The 19,560-nt window shown below is 47.6% G+C and overlaps 1 protein-coding gene across 2 annotated transcripts in view; it reads right to left on the bottom strand.

Moving 5' to 3' along the window:
- WDR91 (WD repeat domain 91) overlaps positions 1-19,560 on the bottom strand; it is an 832,764-nt gene that overhangs the window by 630,034 nt on the left and 183,170 nt on the right. For both annotated transcript variants that reach the window (XM_069628780.1, XM_069628779.1), the window contains exon 7: positions 15,664-15,838. In XM_069628780.1, coding sequence (XP_069484881.1) covers positions 15,664-15,838 — 175 coding nt within the window. The remainder of the gene's footprint in view (positions 1-15,663; positions 15,839-19,560) is intronic.

Here is a 19,560-nt window from a genome sequence, read left to right as displayed (position 1 = left end):
CTCTGAATACCGGAAGGCTGCCCCCGTCAATGTCGGAAGCAGTGATCACAGTCCTCCTGAAGCCCAATAGACCGGCCTCAGATATGAGCTCGTATAGACCACTGTCCCTGATTAATTCAGACACAAGCATTTTTGCCAAATTATTAGCTGCCAGACGGCTCCCACATAGGACTGAACTAGTGCACCCCGACCAATCGGGATTAATTCCCGGGCGGACGACAGCCTTCAACTTATGTAGGCTCTTTGGCGTCATTTCATAGCTCAATCCGAAGGCGCAGGCTGTGGCGGTTTCCTTGGACGCCGAAAAAGCCTTTGACTCGGTCTCATGGCAATTCTTGTTCTCGGTGCTGCGCCGTATGGGTCTCGGCGAGTTCTACATACAATGCGTCCGCCTACTATATGCCTCCCCGTCGGCTAGGGTTCGAACCGGGTCCATGCTGTCCCCTATGTTCTTGCTGGAGCGGGGCACGAGAAAGGGCTGTCCGCTTTCCCCACTGCTGTTCGCCCTTACCATAGAATCACTGGCATGCATTATGCATCTTAGGCACATCCATTGTGGCTTACGCAGTAAGGGCCCCACACACATTGTCTCACTATATGCAGACTATTCATATACATCAGGGACCCTGCTACAAATCTCGGCCTGATACTGAATGAGATCTGTAAATTTGCTATATTCTCGGGATACCGCATTATTGAGGCCAAGTTGGAAATATTCCCTTTGAACAAAGCCACCAGTCCCCGCCCTAATCTGGAACGTTGCCGCTGGGCTCAAGACAGATTGAAGTATCTGGGCATCGTGGTCACTAGACAACACCACTCGTTATTGGAAATGAATCACAATAATTACATGTGTGTCCTTAAAGATAAATTGAATCTGTAGGATCGGCTCCCAATCACGCTGTATGGTAGGGTGTCCCTCCTTAAGATGGGAATTGTCCCAAAGCTACTGTATTACTTTATCAATATCCCGGTATGGCCACGATGCGTATTTGTTGACAAACCGAGGTCTCTCGTGGTTGGCTTCACATGGGGCAAGAATACACCGCGGATGAAGTGGGAGGACATGACTAGAACATCGGACCAGGGAGGGCTCCAAGCACCGGACCGCAAGCTATATTACGAGGTCACACAGGCAGACTTTGCTGGGCACTGGTACCCATCACACTCCCAACCACTCCACCCAGGCCTCGAGAAATATAGCGCATCCCCCTCAGAATTGCCTATAACAGTTCTGAGCTACCAACATTCTGACACATGCACTTTTGGCCCGGTTCGCATGACTGTCCACGCCTGGACCAGAATTTTTAAGAGGCTGAACATCACAGCACCCTACGTGGGAGCACTCCCCCTTTGGAACTGCCTGGGGCTCCCCCCTACATATGACATGGCCATGCACAATATGTGGGACCCAGATGGCAGGATGCTGCACAACCTATTCCCAGGGGGCTCTTTTGTTGCACTCACTGACTTCTCCGAAAAACTGGGCACCAGCCCCATCAAAACACTACAGTATTACAGAATAAGAGCAGCCGTTAGAGGTCACTAGCCATCAATCCCGAATGAACCTGAGGAGTGCGAAGTTTTGAGTGCAGTGTTATTGGCCGGGGCTCCCAGGGGCATGGTATCAAGGCTATACAAAAAATGCCAAGATGCACTTACACAACCCAAGAAGGTAAGAGAGAGATGGTTGGCTGATATAGGAACCATGCTGGAAGACACACAGTGGACCCGCTGTGCCGCCTGACATAGGAGGTATCTCTCAATGCCAGACACAGACTCATACAATCCAAAGTGCTCAACAGGCTACATTACACTACTGCAAAGATTGCCAGGCGCATCACATGTACTGGGAATGCCCCAAGATAACCCAATTTTGGCAAGAGGTAGCAGAAGTAGTGCACACATGCATGGGAGCCCCCCCGCATTTGACACTTCCCAATTATCTGTTTGGTGATATAGGTAAGATAGCGATAAAGCTTAGACGACTATTCGACAGAGGCTATCTGTTGGCCAAAAACTGTATTCTCTTGCGATGGAAATCCAGATCAGCCCCAGATATTAAAATGTGGATTCGAGAAATGACCTATGCCAATGAATGCGCGGAGGCCTATGTGTCTCTCGTAATGCCGTCCTGCAGACCGACAAATATCTGGGGCCTGTTCCGGGCACACCTAACTGCACAGAACACTGTGTGATGATGCCTAAGCGAACTCTGTATGCAATTTATCACATTCGATAAATGTCCTCCAAATCTATCTACACGTATTCCTCTGATCGATGTATCTGCTGCAACTCTGTTGTAGATTGTTTAGCAAAGATGTATGTTTTTCATCGCACTGAACAAATAAAGTTTTTTTTAAAAAAGATTTGGAGAGTTTTCAGTTAGTAATATGCATGAGGGTCTTGAGAGTGTGCTTTGGAATTCCTGGATGTTCGGTGGCTCACTTGCACAGGCGTTGTTATATGTTTTGCCAACGTCATACTCCAGAATGTTAATTCTGTGAATGCAAAGCGCAAACCAGGAGTGGTGTAGTCAAGAATAGACTGTATATTACATGTGAAAGTTGTTGCAACAGGTTAAGGGAATGGACCAGAAAAGGCCTGGCAACTGGATGTCAAAAAGGTTATTATTAAGAGTTTGTTTCATGTTATGTCAATCTATTTATTTTTTATTAAGTGGCACAGAAACCACCCCAAGTCTCAAGGACAGTTCAAGGGCGTTTATGGATTTATTTGTGGGGCCTAGTAGTGTGTCTGTCTCTCTACCCCCGCCCCCACCCTTGAATCCCCCCTGTGGGATTCCCACCCTAACTCGGGTATACAAAACCCCTTGCTAGTGCTACCCAATAGTAACCTCTAATTACTAAATCCTGTTTTTGTACTATTAATGGTGTCCCCAAACACAGGGTCACCGACTTCCTCAGGGTCCACCCAGCTCTCCCCTAGGCTTGCCACGGTTATATTTTCTATTGGGAATAGTGCCTTGCGGATGCTCTGTGTGACTTGTCTATTCCACTCACAGCAACGCATGCCTCTCCCTTCTTCTCTACCTACTCCTTCTCCCTTAACTCCTTCCCTATCTGTCTTCTTTCCCAACCAATGTGTCCCTCCTCTTATTTCGTGCCTCCACCCTTTGATGTTACTTCTCCCCGCCTCCTTCCAACTGCCACTGCTACTCTTCCCACACTACTACTACTCCTCCTCCTCGCACTACTTTCCCCAACCACTGCTACACTGCTCCCCCCACTGCTTCACTGCTCCCCCCACTGTTACACTGCTCCTCCCACTACTACACAAACAACTGTCTTTCACTCAGTATCTTTCACTTCCTATTCACGCATTACACAACCTCCTGCTACTCTCTCGCATCCAAAGAAACATGTACACAAACTTCAGAACTACTATCACTCCTAACCTAATACCTCACCTGCTCCAACACTGTCTTCCACAATTTGTGACTCTTAGTCCTGCTGGTCTCGGTCATCCTCAAATGCTGACCTCATCCAGTACACCCACCACTTCCTGCTTCATGTCATCCCTTAATTATCTTTCCCTTCCTAGGGACTGGTTCTCTGTCCCAGCCAATCTGGGCTGCTCTCTCCTCCCAGGATGTGTAAGTGTAGAGGGATATTTTCAAATGGGGGTTAAGCCCTGCCCACTGGCTCCACAGGTACTTGCCGCATAATGGCAGTGTATCAAGTTTGTATTACAGTGGAACACTTCCACAACGGTGCTAAGTCTCTGGGGTTATCTCTGGTGGCTTAGTGGATGTATGGGAAACACTTGCTGGCGCGGCCAAACGGGACCTCACTGCCTCTGGGACAGACGCGTACGCTAGCGACTACCCGCTGTGGCTCTCTTTCTCGCTAGGTCAGGCCTGTATGAGTCACTCGGTAGGATCCAAAGTTCTCTACATTTGATGTGGATGAATAGGCTTTTGATTTATGCATTTCACTTGGTTCAGTCAGGCTGATAAGTCTGGTGTTGCATTGAATCTGAAACAAGAAGAGACACATTGTCGAGCATCTTTGTCAAGAGGCATGGTAGGAGACAGGGTTCTGCACTTAGGCATTCTGGCATGCGGGCACACTTGGGGCCCTCTCCGATGTCACTGTCCACCTCAGGGGTAGGCCTGGCTCGGGATGGCTCCCTGGGAGACCTCCAACCCCCAGCTGACAGGGGTTCCTGTCCCATCTTGACATGGCCAAGGTGTCACATAGGTTATCAAAGTATAGTAATGCAGGGGCTTCTACAGAAATATAGACTAAGCTCCCTCTGCAGGATACGTTCATTCAGCTGTCTGAAAGGCAGAGGTGGATGTGCAACCAAACAGTGTAGTGTGATGAATTCAAGGATGCCATCACTTCTTTCCCTAGGAGACCTCCCTCCTATGTGGGCAGAGGAGGGCAGTCGCTACTTGATGTGGACCCTGGAGGTGGTTATATGAGGGAGGACCACCTGTGGGGGTTTGCGGGGGTACCTCTCAGGGATACCCGATGACAACACTGGAGGACATCACATATCCTCCTTTTCCCTTAAAGGGTGCTTCACCAGTTTCCCATGTCTTAATGGCATGTTGTTACCCTCAATTTTTATCTCGATGTGGGGATGGAATGTCTGGCCATCAAAATCCCAGCAGGGAGACTATGCGGGCCACGGGAATGAGGAAGAGGCATGGGGTGATGAGAATTACTCCCCAGGTAATCTGATGTTCATCGCCCTCAAGTTATTTAAAACCCGATTTGCCATCCGAGAATATTGGAAATGCTTTTTTCCCACTCTGGAAATAATTTGCCAAATGCCCCTTCTAAAATTACTGAAAAACATTACTTCAACCCCTACACAAAGAAGGTCAATCTTACCCTTAAGACTTATCCTCAAAACTCTGCCATTGACTTCGTTTGGCTGGCTTTCGTTTCACTTTCGTCTCAAATGTAACTTCCTCTCTTGTCTTTAAATCTCTATGGCCTTGCGCCCTCATCTCTTTCCTCTCTTTTTTCCATTTACTCTCCTGAACGTGTTCTTCGTTCTCGGTCTCAATTTCTATGATCAGTTCCTCTTCCCCCCTGTGCCCAATCACGGTTTCGCTCCTACTTTGCTAGCTCTGTATAACTGGAATGTTTTTCCCCTATTTCTTTGTTCTATTACCTCTTACTCTTTATTTCGTACTACTCTTAAGAACTATCTTCTTCACTTAGAACGACAACCATGAATACCTAATTGTAGTTTTTAACACTGCATTTTATTGTAATGTTAAGTGTGTTCTCTCTTCAGCACTTTGACGTAAAGTGCTATAAAAGTCACAAAAAAATACAACCATAACACCAGTTGACTTTCTTTTTTCTAATACTGAAACCACTGTTTGAAGATGAGCCAAGTAATGAAGAACATGAAAGGCCAGGAGCGCACACTGCATTCAAGTTGTTGCGAGCACCTGACTTCGGACAGAACATTTAAACATATAGATCAGCTGTGTAGCAGAACTTGCATGGAGGACAAGATTCCACTCAGTGCTAACCGAGGGACTACCAGCGATGTCCGTGGAGCCAGGCAGCTCAGGAGAGGAATCCGAGGAGGAAGACTGCTTAGCTCGGCAGACTGCAGGAACGCCAGAGTGAGGAAGATGGCATTGCGACATGCAGCTATACCAGAGTCAGCCTCTGCACTACTGGAGTCCGGGAAGACAAGACAAGCGAGAAGGACAGGAATCGTGTAGCAGAGGAGGCGAACCCCAGAGAAGGTACTGGGATGCCCGCAGTCCGTTCACGGTTTACCGAGCGAGACACTATCCCCATTGCAACAACACGGTAATTCCGCCTGAAGGAAGAGGGGACACCGGGGAATGCGAACAATGGTGCCAAAAGGAAACCAAAGTAAATATAATGAATGAAATTGAAAGGAAGGTGCCATATCATTTCAAGAAACTGAACCATATAATATCAAAAGACTATCAAAGTTGCAAGAGTGTGCATTTGTTTAAACAATTGTGCTGAGAGGAAAATAAAGCAAATGAGCTGAATGAGACGGGACGAAAGACACTAAAATACTTAGAGACCAAACAGTGTTACAACAAGAGGTTGTCAAATTAACAAGTGTCCATCTGAAAGTAAGTCCTGGCAGGAGAGTATACCAGGAAGTACAAATCACAAGTGAAAGAAGCCATGGCAGGAGAGTATAGCAGGCATTTCAAAATACAAGTATATGAAAGAATTGTAAAGCCCTGGTAGGAGCGTATACCAGGCATTTGCAAGCAGGGGTTTAAGGCAAGCCCTGGCAAAAAGACTTTCCAGGCAGGGTCAAATTGGACAATGTTATACAAGAGAATCCGGACAGATATATATCAAGAGATAACTAAGGAGTGTAAATAAAACATATCCCGGAGTAAGAGGAAGCCTGGCAGGCAAGTACACCAGGCAGTACTTTTTATGCTCATTCTATTGCGATAAAAGAACTCTGAGAACTGCTATTAAGTGAAGAGAAATCTAGGGGAAGCGAATTACCTTCTGGAGTTGTGAGCCATATTTATTTTGGAACTTTTGTGTTGGAGTTAACATTTCTTCTTTTGAACATTTATATACTTTAAGGCTAAACACATTTCCCTTTCACTTAAGAGTTTTTTTTTAAATTTATTGATTTTCTTTTTTTAACAACATATACAACCAAAACAAGTCAAACCATAACACTCATAAATTTAACAAAAATATCACACCCACACCATTACCCCACTATTCCACCCCCCACCCGAGCTTACTCTGCATCAACCTCTGTCTCACCCATTAAGAGTGTACACGCCTCTGCACCACCGGAGGAGTCTTCATCTCCAGAGTCGTTCCTCGCCAAGTTAAACAGTGTGCCACTAAGTGTCTCCAAGCCATCAATGACTCCCCCGAGTCATCCCCTCCTCTATTAGCTGCTTCGCTCCACACCGCGGTCTCTGCTTCTACCCATTTCTGAAGTTCACACCACCACACCTCCACCCTTGGTCTTTGAACGGCATTCCAGCCCATGGCGATCATCTGCTTGGCAAGAATATAAGCCAAGTCTTTTAGTTTACTTACATGTTCCATCTTACGTGGCCTGGCAAACCCCCCCACCATGCACGCCCACAGGGACTCCACCTCTACTTTAATGCCTTTCTCATTCAAGTAGCAAGCCACCACTCTCCAGTATCTCCTTATCTCAGGGCATGCCCAAAACATGTGTATCATGCCCGCATTCACTTCCCCACATTTAGGACATTTCTGCGTTCTCGCATCCTTGAATTGGGCAATCCTCCGGGGAGTCATATACGCCCTATGGGTGATAGACAACTGAATTTCCTGCAATCTCACATTTCTAGACACTTTCTTATGATGCCTCTGGGCCCGCACCCACAACCCATCCCCCATGGGTTCTCCAGTTTCTTCTTCCCAGTCCCTCCTCAACCGGATCACCTCCTTCCCAACTTTAGACATTAACAGTTCATAAATCCGCGAGACCTCATGATCCCCTCCGACATGTCAAATAGTTTCTATGGCTGCGCCTGGCAGACTCTCCAGTACCCCTTCCTCCCACGTACCTTTTATCATCCGGATCAGCCTAGCATAAGCAATATATTGTCCTCGACCCAGACCGGTGCTTTCAACTAATGTGTCGAATTCCAAAACTTTCCCGTCCTGCCACACATCTCCCAACGTCGCAACACCATTCGGTTCCCAGTGTCTTCGAATCACCTTTCGCAACTGGTCATCCACCTCGGAAAATACAAGCAATGTTATCTGCAGGGAACATGGGGCTGGGATCCCCATGGCCTGGCTCGCCCTCTGCCAAACCCTCCTTCCCAATTCCAACATACTCTTGCATTCCCCCTGCCTCGATTTCGGCAGCCAGATCCATTCCTTCAGAAAAAACGTGGTGCATTCCACTTTCAATAACCTAGACTCAGGTGTTGCGTCATCTGATAACCACCTAGCTACATATTGTAACTGACTAGCGAGGAAATAGATCTCGAAGTTAGGCAATTTAATGCAACCCCCCCCCCCCCCCCCCATCATATGTGTTTTGGAATTTCCACAGTGCTATCCTATTTCTTGCAATGTGCTATATAAACCCCCTGCACAAACTTTGGAGTTTAACAAAGTACCTCTTAGGTATCATGTAGGGTGTGTTCCCGAAGAAGTGCAATAACCTGGGCAACACCACCATTTTCAACATTGCCACCCTTCCCATCATAGTCAAGGGTAGCTTGGCCCAAAACTTCATACTGTGTTCAATATTCGTCATCGACTTCACAGTGTTATGTGTATACTCGACCTCGGTCGTGTGATAGACATCTATCCCAAGGTACTTAAACATCAACCTCTCCCATGGTATTTGGAGTACCGGCAACTTCTCTCACGATATCCCTCTATACCTACCAAGGGGAACTATACAAGACTTCTTGGGGTTCACCATTATCACAGAAAATGCAGCATATTTGTCCATCACTTCCAATACATATTCTATCGGGGTACCTCAGAGACAACAGCAGATCATCCGCATACAGCGATATTAAATGCTGCCCTCCTCTCGTGTGCATCCCCACCTCCCCGTATTGTTTCCTCAGATAAATTGCCTGGGGCTCCAGGGAAAGGATAAACAGCATCAGGGACCACGGGCATCCCTGTCTGGTGCCTCTACCAAGCTGCCAACGGTCAGAGATTATCACGCCCGTCTTGACCCAAGCCAATGGCGTGCTGTATAACAGATGTACCTATCTCATATACACTGGCCCCATCCTGTAGCTTTTTAGGGCCGCTATTAGCCAAGGCCACTTGATTTAGTCAAAGGCCTTCACTGCATCTAATGATATGACCGCAACCTCCTGTGGATCCTTTCCCGCCTGTTCCATAATGTAATAGAGCCTCCTAAGGTTGATGGATATGTTCCTGTGTGGGACATGCCACGTCTGATCGGGATGGACCAGTCTATCTATGACTGGCTTCAGCCTGTTTGCCAACACTTCAGTCAGGATCTTGCTGTCTTGGTTAAGCATGGATAGCGGTTTGTAGGATCCGCAATCCATGCTTGGTTTGCAAGGCTTAAGGAGGGGAATAATAATCGCCTCTCTCAGGGATTCCGGCAAAACCCCATTCTTGAGTGCCTCATTCAACATTGCCAGCATCGGAGGAAGAAGTTCCGCCATGTGTGCTTTGTAAAACTCGCTAGGGAGTCTGTCTGTCCCCGGTGCCTTATTGGTGGGCAGGAGGTTAATCACTGCCTCCAATTCCTCTGTAGTAATTGGGGCTTCTAGTATCTCTCTATCTGACGCCTCTATCTGGGGAAGGCCAATTTCCTCCAGTGTGTCAATGATATCCGTATCTGACTCCCCACCAGCATCTGCATATAACTGCTGGTAAAACTCAACAAAACCTAGTTCACCCCTCTTTGGGTATCCAGCGTTTGCCCATGTCCATCCCATATCACTCTAATAGGCTGCCTGGGCGTTTCACACTTGTATAAGCAAGCCAACAGCCTGCCCGGCTTATCTCCTCCTGCATGCTGTCTCTCTACATATTTTTTATAATTTAGGTTACACGGTCTCCCCCCAATGAGTCTCACATTACTGTTGCAAACGTCTGACAGTCTCAATCTCCTCCAGTGAGTGCCCGCCCTTGGGCATAATCTCCTCCAGTTTTTCCTCTGTCTTGCATAGCTCTCTAGTGATCTCACCCATCAACCCCTTGGGTTTCGATATTGCAGCCCCTCTCATCACCACCTTAAATGCTTCCCACAGCGTACCTGCCGACACCACACTCCCTGTGTTGTGCTCAAAATATTTAACTATCGCTATTTTTTTTCAAGTCCTCCCTGAACATCACATCCTTCAAGGCCTCCGCTCTAAGTTTCCATGTCGGAATCCTCGCCCTGGGTGGAGAATACTGCCATTCTATGATCAATGCTGAGTGATCCGAAAGGACTCTAGCTTTATACTCCGAACGCACTACTTCTCCCAACAAATCCTCAGAGACAAACATATAATCCAGCCGCGTATGTAGGTCTTGTGGCGATGCGTAGTGAGAGTATTGCCCGTCCTATGGGTGATGTAACCTCCACATGTCTATCAAATGAAAGTCCTCCAACAGGGCCCGGAGGGCCTTAGCTGCTGGGCTTGGGTGCATTACCTTTCTATCCGACCTATCAATTCGGGGGTCTAACGTGCAATTCAAGTCTCCCCCCACCCCCTATATAAAACTGCTCCCCACACATATGGACTGAGTTTGCCATATAAGGTCCTGAAATAGCCCACTGTGTCCTGGTTCGGGGAATACATGTTTATGATACTCAATTCTCTGTTCTCCACCAGGCCCTTTATCAACACCATCCTCCCATCCTGATCTATGGTAGACTGCAGTAGCTGAAAGGGGACATGTGGTACTATCCAGGTGATAACTCCCCTTGCATATGCTGAGTATGTTGCTCCTATAGTGGTGCCTGTCCACTTCCTCCCCACTGTTTCTTGCTTCTCCTTCGTTAAGTGCGTTTCTTGCAATAGGGCAATATCGATCCTTTGTCGTTTCAAATACATCATGACCTTATTTCTCTTCAAATAACTATTGAGCCCCCTGACGTTCCAAGTAACTATCTTAAGGTCTCCCATCTCAACCATATCCCACCCCACCTTCACTTGCAATCCTCTTCCGCCGCATTGGCACGTAGACATAAGCTCGGTCCCCGACTAACCCCACCAAACTAAAAACTTCTCAACGCCCTTCCCACCCTCCACCCACCCCCTTCCCAACTCAAACTCCCCACCTACTAGCCCTCTCCCATCCTTCCCCCACTCAAACTGATGCCCAGCTCCATCCCTGGATCTCAGGCCACCCCGCATCTAGCCCCTTTCCCGGCAAATGCCAGTACTCAGGACACAGCAGGGGGTATCACCCTACTGGCGATTGAACTACTCTAACTACTGGGTGCAAGTCATGCTCCTTCTGTGCCTCCTGTCTTGGTGCCATCAGGCACTCCCAGCGCATGTCTAACGTTGCACACATCTATATTCCAGTCCAACAAGTCCACATGATGAGTGTGCCATATAGTCTATATTTACACCCTGTTTCCATGCCCCCTACCCCACCTCTAGTTAACACTGCGACATTAACCGTCTAGCGATCAGCAATATGGCACTGGTTCACTTATCCTGTCCTCCCTGCTCCGGTTGATTCGCATCTTCTGGGCAGCCTTGGGCGTCCAGTCAACTCGTCACATCCTCCGGCTCCCTTGTGTGCCTTGCCCTTGTGTAGAACCTTGAGCTTCGTAGGATACAAAAGCATACATTTGAAACCAGCGGCTCTCAATCGTCTCTTCACTGCCACGTAGCTGAAGCACTGTCTCTGCACCAGCAGGGACAGTTGCTGATGCTCAGTTTATCGTTCCACCCTTACGAAAGTACTCCAGGATCTTTTCCCCATCCCTGTAGTTCAAAATCTTGGCAATAACTGCGCGGGCGGAGACCCAGGCTGGGGCCTCCTCGTCTGGGCCCTATGATCCCGTTCAACCGCAAACCCTTGGGAGAGCTTTCCAGCCCCTATTTCTTGGATCAACATGTTATACACATAGTCCGTAGGGTCCGTGCCCTCTTCTCCTTCAGGCAGCCCCACCACACGAATATTGTTTCATCTAGCTCGCACTTCCGCCTCCTCCCCTCGGTTCTCAAAGTGACGCACCTGTTGTTCGACCTCCTTGGCATTGGCCGTGCTGATCTCCGTATTGGTTTTCACAGCGCTTTCTAGGTTACTCGTGCGTTCGGCCAGTGCTCTCACATCCTGTCTCAGGAGGTTGACGTCCACTGCATCGATTTTGTATTCCAGTGATGCTCTCAGATCCGCTATCGTGGTCCCCCATGAGGATTTCAGCTCTGCAATGGCGTCCTGGATCAGATGGTCATCCCGCGGCGAGGCGACTGTATCCTGTGTGTTACCTTTGGCCTGTGCAGGCACGGTTGGGGACTGCAGCGGTTTGGTGAATACGTCCATCGTTGGCCGTTTACTTTTGCCTTTGCAACTCTTAAGCGCCATTGCTCTCTCCGTCGCCGGTCCGGCTTGCCTTCTGCACCCAGTCACGAGGCACCAATGCAATATCAGTTCTTATGCTGAATGACAGCCCTCTCGCAAAGAGCGCCTGAGGCCCTCTGCAATCCAGTCTCGCACGCACTACTTCTGTGTAACGGGCGGGTCCACTGTCATTGATACCACCATAGCGGGTCCTCAGCCCCTCCCTCAGTCTCCAGTCTGTACACTGCTTTGTTGCCGACTGGGCACTACTCCTGTGCGCCTTCACACCCCAAATGATCCTCCCGGGTATTCAGTGCCCCTACAGTCTGCTTACGGATCCTTTGTCCCCTATGGGTTGGGCTCCATCTCTTTTGTGCATCCCAGACCAGACTTTAACCTTTGTTCTCGCCCGGTGTCCACCGGTACCTGCTAGCTGCTGCAGCAGTATTACCCCAAATGTTCACTGCTGCGAGGCCTCAGCACGTCCAACATGGGGCTTGGTCAATTGTATGGTTAATGGGTAGGGCCACTGCAGGTGTCAAGCGGTGGGCTTGGGGCGTTCACCTCCTACTCGCACTGTCTGCCCTTCAGTGGGCGTCATCAGAGTAGCTTAGCCCCCTCGACCTCCTTGTTGGTTGACATTAAGGCATTCCTCGCATAATTATCATCTGTGTGCTACTCCACTGCAGCCACTCTCGCGCTCAATGTGGCTCGATATGTGCTGCACTCTGGAAAGTTCTCTTATGCAGGAGTGCTCTTGCACTCTCCAAGATCACCACCAACCAGAGGGGGCGTCCCCTGTATGGTGTGCACTCTCCAACAGTGCAGAAGCAATGTTATTCTAGCTTCCTCTCCTGCTGGCCCTCCCCCTGAGGCTTAGGTCAATTATGTTGTATCCCACGTTTCCCTTACAAGGAGGGTCCACCAGACCGCTATGGCAGTGTTATTCCAGGACCACAGGGGTTAAGTGTCAGGCAGGGCCATAGGCGTCTTGCACATGCGTCCTATTGTGGCATGTGGATGCGTATCAATGCCCGATATATGGGCTCACAGACGATTTTCTGCTTCTGCCATGATCCTCGTTGCTTGGCGGGTTTGTGCAACAGTGTAGTACGCACCGGAGCACATTGCCCATCATCCAGTCTTTACAATCCCTGCCAGGCAATTCCCACAGCCTCACAGGGAGGCTTATTGCTGTTCCTTCGGCTGAGGAGTGGCCGCAACTGGTCGCGGCCTCACACGGGCAACACTGCTTGCAGAAGCGACAAAAGGGAAAGGGCTCCCGCTCTCGTGTTGATATATGCGTCCAATTTCCCTCCGCCCCGGGATGCTGTTTCCAAAGCAATAGTATTGCAGGGCTTGCAACAAAAGTATCACGGGAGATCCTCACCGCGTCAATATCAGGGCCCCGGCACAGCAGCTTTCACATTATCACAAAGGGGCTGCCTTCGCACACCCTCCGCTTCGGCATTGGGGCCCAGCACACGATCAGCCTTCCGTTCTTCTCTGGGTTACCTCCGCTCCTCCACCCATATCATTGCAGCCTCATGTAGCCCCTTGCCAATATCGAACGACCGCAGCAGTCCCCAGCCAAAGTCCGCCTCGGGCACGCTCCGGCTTCGCTCGAGGAGTTCCTTTGTCCTTTCATGCTATACAGGCGCCATTTTGTATGCCTCGCACTGGAGCTTCCTCTGAACGAATTCTTCAATAATTAGTTTCCCCTCGCCGTTCTGCAGCTGAGTGCGCTCAGTCTGTGCACCTCATGTTCCCATACCAGCATCTAGGTTTATAGTTCAAAGGCAACAGATTCCATGAGTGCCAATGCAGGATGAATGTCGGATCTTAAGGAACAGCACGGATACGCGACTCAGTCCATGGCTCCCTAGCCACGCCCCCTTTCACTTTAGAGTTGATTTTAGAATGCAAGGGTCAGAATAGTACTTTGGGAACATGACTTTGTGTTTTGAACATTCTGACAAAGGACCAAACCATTATTTTTTAGTAGAGAAAATACTGCTTAGAGCAGGGACAGAGGTGTTTTTCCAACCCATTTTTTCTAATAAAGGTTTATAGCCAAAAACATGAATCCATTGTGTCTGTGTTTCATTCCTGACACTTCACAGTAGGTAGGGAGAGGTGGGCCAGATGCCTGTCCTCTTGCATGCAGTGACAGACCAGGACCCTTCCGTCATATAATGCTACGATCTTTTGACCGTTACCATGAGGCGATAACACATTTTGTACAGCTCTTTTTGCCATAGAAATGCCACTTCAGAGGGCTGAGGAGCAGGGGGGGAGAGGGGAGAGGGTGTGAAGCTTTCAGGTCAAAAGCCAAAAAACGTGAACACCATTGTACCCAAAGATCAGCACTGAGGGGTATTTGCAGTCAGCCAAAGTAGAGAGGATGGGAGTGGAACAGATGCGAATGTGCTCCAAAATGGACTCACAGGGAAGGAAAATAGTGATCTGTACTGCTTGCACAGCTGGAACCCCTTTTGATATCAACATTCGGGAGGAGTTGCATGTTAGCAATTTGAATGTCATGTTTTAAACTCCATGAAAAAAGTGCAAAATTACAAAAAAATATGTATTCATTTTCGTGGGGGTGGTAGTAGTTTGGTTTCCCTTTAGGATATGTACAACGATATTATACTGCACCAAGTCACTAGAGGAAATGTGGGCTAAGGTAACTGAAGATTTCTAAAAATTTACTTTACTGAAAGAGGCACCCAGTGGAAAAACATCTGCACACGATTCAGCTGTCAGAAGAAGCAAGTGGTGTTTCCGTCTACTGTGGCTTGTCGGTGACACATCAGGAGGAAAGACGCGCAACCCGGGCTTCAAAAAGCAGGTGGCTTTCAGAAGACTGCAGCGCTGCCAAGTATTCTGAAAGTCGTCTTTTCATTGAAGCGTGGGTTGCTTGCATGTGTGATAATTGAAGAACAGGATCCTCCCTGAAGTCGAGTTATCCCACGCACGAGCAATCCACGTTTTAACAGACACTTTCAGTAGACTCTGCTGAATACAGAAACAGCCAAAGCCTCACATACTTGTTGCAGCTGTCCAAACTGGTATACATGTCCTGCAATGTACAGGCATTTATTTTCTTAGGGCGAGTAGTGTGACCAATCAAAACTGCAGAGCCCAACTTCCATTATTCGCTCAAAAGGGTTTCTTGCTGAATCACTATAAGACCTGTTTCAAATTTAAAATTGTGAACAAACTTATGTTCCCATAATGCTCTTTGCTTTTATACAAATCCAAGGAGGAGAGGGTTCCCCCAGTCAATTTTTCCCATTTCCAGCACTGCAGACAAGTGAGCTGTGAAAGGCAGAGGCAACCAATCTGTGAGCTGCAACCTGTCCGCTCAGCCAATCTGCAGTGCTCTATGTGCACAGGTCCAGGATCAGCATGGCTTCCGGTAACCAATGAGAGTGAAAGATCTATCTGAGAGGCTGGACAAAAGGTGTAAATTGTAGGAAACGGGATGCAAAGGCACAACTGGCAGAGAGGATCACAATTAAATGATGAGAATAAAGTATGTATATAGCTTTACATTTGTTTAATGTTTGATCTTAAATCATTATTACATGGAAGCCTTGACTACCCATTTTCTCTATAGAAAAAAATAAGGTAATGTTCTGGCTACCTGACTGTTCTGGGGATCTTTTCTCAGAAGTGGGGGGCCTCCAGTCAAGGTTGGAGAGAGGCCAGACCCCTGGGGTGTCTTAGATGTGACCTTCTTGCTCTGTGGTAGCAGCGAAGATAGAAAGGACCTTTGGGTCTGAAGATGCAAGGGGTTCCTTTGTATGCTCGCCATTGCCCTATAGAAGAAAAAAGCAGAATATGTGAAATATATATGCATTCTTCCCTATGTCAACAACACAGGATTCAATAAAACTCACTTCACCTGCTCTCTGAGAAGTAAAGTTCAAACTCAGTAAAGTGATACAGGGTCAAATAGAATCACTCTGCTTCTTATTGGGACAAAAAAGGCATATTTCACAAAGTGATGTGCCCTGTTATTCAATAGGTTACATAGAATTTATTTTTTTCCCCAAGGAAATCTCAGAGGTAAAAATAGTAACTGCAATTCATGCATCCAATTTCCTATTTTTATTTACAACTGATCAAATGCTTTTTTCAGTGAGAGCAGAGTCAGTTACTTAACTTGCAAAAGGTTTTGCTAGACACAGTATATTTTATTATATGAAAATAGTAAATATAAATTTGGTACAATGTGTGAAATGTTTGTATAAACTAAAGCACACTAAATAAATAAATATGTTTTATCAACAGCTTAAACATTTGCACGTTACCTGCCTGCTAAGAATTCACAACCTCTATTCTGAGAGTGGGAAATCTCTCTAACAAGCCCTGGCAAAGGCAATCGTTAAGGCATAAGAGGATGAGAGAGAATGCAACAGAGAGGGAGAGAGAGTGGTTGAGAATCGAGAGCGAAGGTGCGAGCAAGCTAGGATGCTAGTGATGATGTCAATGATGGTGCAGTGATGGTAAGCAAGAGGGTGAAAGAAGGCAATAATGTGAGAGGGAATAAGAGGGAAAATAAAAGGGTGCATGTGAGAGAAGATGCAACAAGGGTAAAAGCAAGGGAATGTATGTAAGGTACCAGTTATAAAGGAAGAGCGAGACAGCAAAGGTGTTTGCTGAGAAGAGAAAGTGAGTGTGGGTCTGAGTAAAGAGAAAGATAATAAAGAGCGCAAGGAGAGATGGGGCTTGTTGGTAGGGGATAAGAGCGGAGTGTGGGGACATGCAATAGCGAGGTTCTATCAAGCTACCCTTTATTTGCAGATCCATCAACTCGTACAGTGTCTCTTCATGTGCTTCTGGTATATTGTCCATTTGTAGCAAGGCTCCATCAGGACCTGGGAAACCTACTTAGAGGCATGGGGTCTTTGCTGGGGTGTAGGTTATCAGCACCCTTCAGCTGCATGAAGTGCGTCTCCACCAGCCATATGTTGCTGTTAGGCAAAAACCTGTGCAGTTCCCTTAAGGACCACTGCAAAAAGTTTAAGACTACAGGAGTTAGCAGTAAACCCAATTGGTAGCAGTGTGCACCACCCAGATTTATCTGGTAGCTGTGGCTGAGCAGTCAGACTTCCCTCAAGAAGAGTTAGGCAGTATACAGAGCATACACAATAGGGCAGGTACACACAGTAGAACAAGCAAACACTGACCAGAGCTTTGGTGTAAAAGATATACAATTATTTATTTAAAAACACATCTAAGAAAACACACTGGAACTAATCTCGAGCAAGTTCAAAAACACAGTTACTAAAGTATATACACTCCCTTAAAAGAATATTAGACAAGTCTTAAGTAAAGCCCCACTTATTTTCAGACAGCGGTGAGCGCTCAACGCAGATGACACTAATAATTCGGGTTAAAAGGGAGAGAAAGGCAGAGCATAAATTGAAACAGATCCCAACACTTTCAAAAGAACACAGCAAGAGAGGAAGGCAGAATCAAACCGTGAAGTTAGAGTCCAGAAAGCCGGATCCACCTTAAGAGGATCAGAATGAAATGTGTCCAAGGTCACACGGTTGAAAAGTGCACAAAAGTCTCGAAAATGTTCAGAAAGAAGTTGGACCAAAAGAAAGGGACCAGTTAGATGGTCAAGAGGCCAGCCCAGTCTAGAAGGTTAAGGATTTACTGTCACCTTGTAGCAATCTATAGAGAGGGAGGCCAGGCGGACACAGTACCTTGAAATGATGAGAACACTCCAGTGGGGGGAGTTGTTCCTGGCAGCGATTGCGAGTTGGTGCTTCGTCCGGCAGAAGAGAAGATCTCGTCGAGGAGGAAAGCAGGGGGTCGTTGTACTGCCAGGGAAGAAACCAGCCGCAGAGTTTCTCGATTCAAAGGAGTGGTCCTTTTATTCGCGGTTCAGTGGTAAGTGGCTATCCGGTTGCCGGGGTGCATGGCAATGGCAATTCGACCACTAGACGTCCTGGTAGGTGAAAAGGAAAGCAAACTGGTTGTTCCCACCGGCTCAAGGGGAAGAGACTCTCCGGCAAGAAGATCTTCTCTGTTGTCGGGAAGTGGTGAGACGGTTCAGCAGGGCTCCACCGTGGTGTCGTCGTTGCAGGTCGGCTCAGCTTCTCCCTCTTCGGATTCTCAGGTCCTGTGGCGACTTCTGAAGTTCCAGTCCCAAAAGCCCTGCTTTTATGCAAGAAACCCCCATTCATTCAGCCTAGCTGTCAATCAAACAAGCTAAGTGGTGAGCCTGCCGGCTCACTACTTGGGCCAATCACACAAGAGTGCGACTTGAGTTGCCAAGGCAACTCAGTCCAGGATGCCTAAACCCCCTCCCACGCCCCCTGTGGTACCCAGACAGAGTGGCACCACTTTTGGAGGCTTCTGTGGAGAAGCCCGCCAAAAAGTGGAACAAAGGGCTCGACTTGGTTAGGACATTCAGCCTAACATAGAATTCTCCCTAACAGTTGCCCTGGAGAATAACACATAGGGTGATGAAGGGAGGCTGTGCGCCCCTCAACATTACCCTTTAGTGGTGACGGGTGGCAGGAATAGAGGTGGCTGACCAAAATAGGTACCCACTGATCAGCCTGGGGGTAGGAAAGCTGAGATCACTCCCTTGCATATCATAATTTTAGTTAGTGGCAGAAATCTGACGCACCAACGTCTTTACCCTGAGGAGCGCGAGCATGGCAAGCTGTTACAGTACCGATATAAAACAATTCCTGGGGTTGGCTGGGTGGGTTCAGGGGGACAGTTCTTCTGGTTGTGGGCAGGGTACCCATAGCTATTGCCTTGGCTACAAGTGTGAAGTTGGTGGGAGATGTGTGTGCCAGTTTTATAAAGTGCAAACCAAGCTGTGAAGAAATGGGGTGGGGGGCACAACAAGAGGATAAAGGAAGTGGGTGCCATAGTGTAGAGCAAAGGCTAGGCTATAAAGTGTACAATTGGAAGGACGTGAAGAGAGGGGTTAAAGGTTAGGGAGGAAAACTCAGTCTTGATTCATTTGTTGGTGGATCACTAGCTGTGTTCCTGTTTAAGCTGTGCACAATCTAAAATGCTACGAGTCCTCGGGTCTACATCAACAATTCCATCCCCTGCCTTCTTCTGCTCTGAGATTTAAAGCAGAAAGTCTTCTCTTTTAATCCCCCCACCAAAGACTCCCAAAAAGCGTTACGTCATTAAGAAAGTCCACTTGCATGTTCCCTGCCCTTTTGTATGAACATTTTTATAGGGTTTAGAAAGCAACACATTTTATTTTTCTGCAATTCTCTTCAGAATTCCACACTTCTGATAATAGTCACTTACTTCGATTTTCAATACATTTTACTTGGAAACAATCAGTAGAAAATACCCACCAAACAAAGAAGCACTTACTGCAATGGATGGTCAGAGAGGATGTCAGGAAAGGAGGTATACTAAATATGCCTGCGCTTTTGTACCAGAATGGTAAGAAGCTTTCTGACAGAGCTAGATGGGGGAGGAGCTTAACATCGAAGTACGAAGGCTGTAACGGGTGCAGGAAATGGAAAGGGCATCAATATGAAGATTT

Source organism: Ambystoma mexicanum, chromosome 12 (genome assembly GCF_040938575.1).
Source record: "Ambystoma mexicanum isolate Mex_15411 chromosome 12, UKY_AmexF1_1, whole genome shotgun sequence".
In the NCBI taxonomy this organism is placed as follows: Eukaryota; Metazoa; Chordata; class Amphibia; order Caudata; family Ambystomatidae; genus Ambystoma; species Ambystoma mexicanum.
The sequence above is the reverse complement of the archived record's forward strand: the minus strand, read 5'-3'. Positions and strand labels throughout refer to the sequence as shown.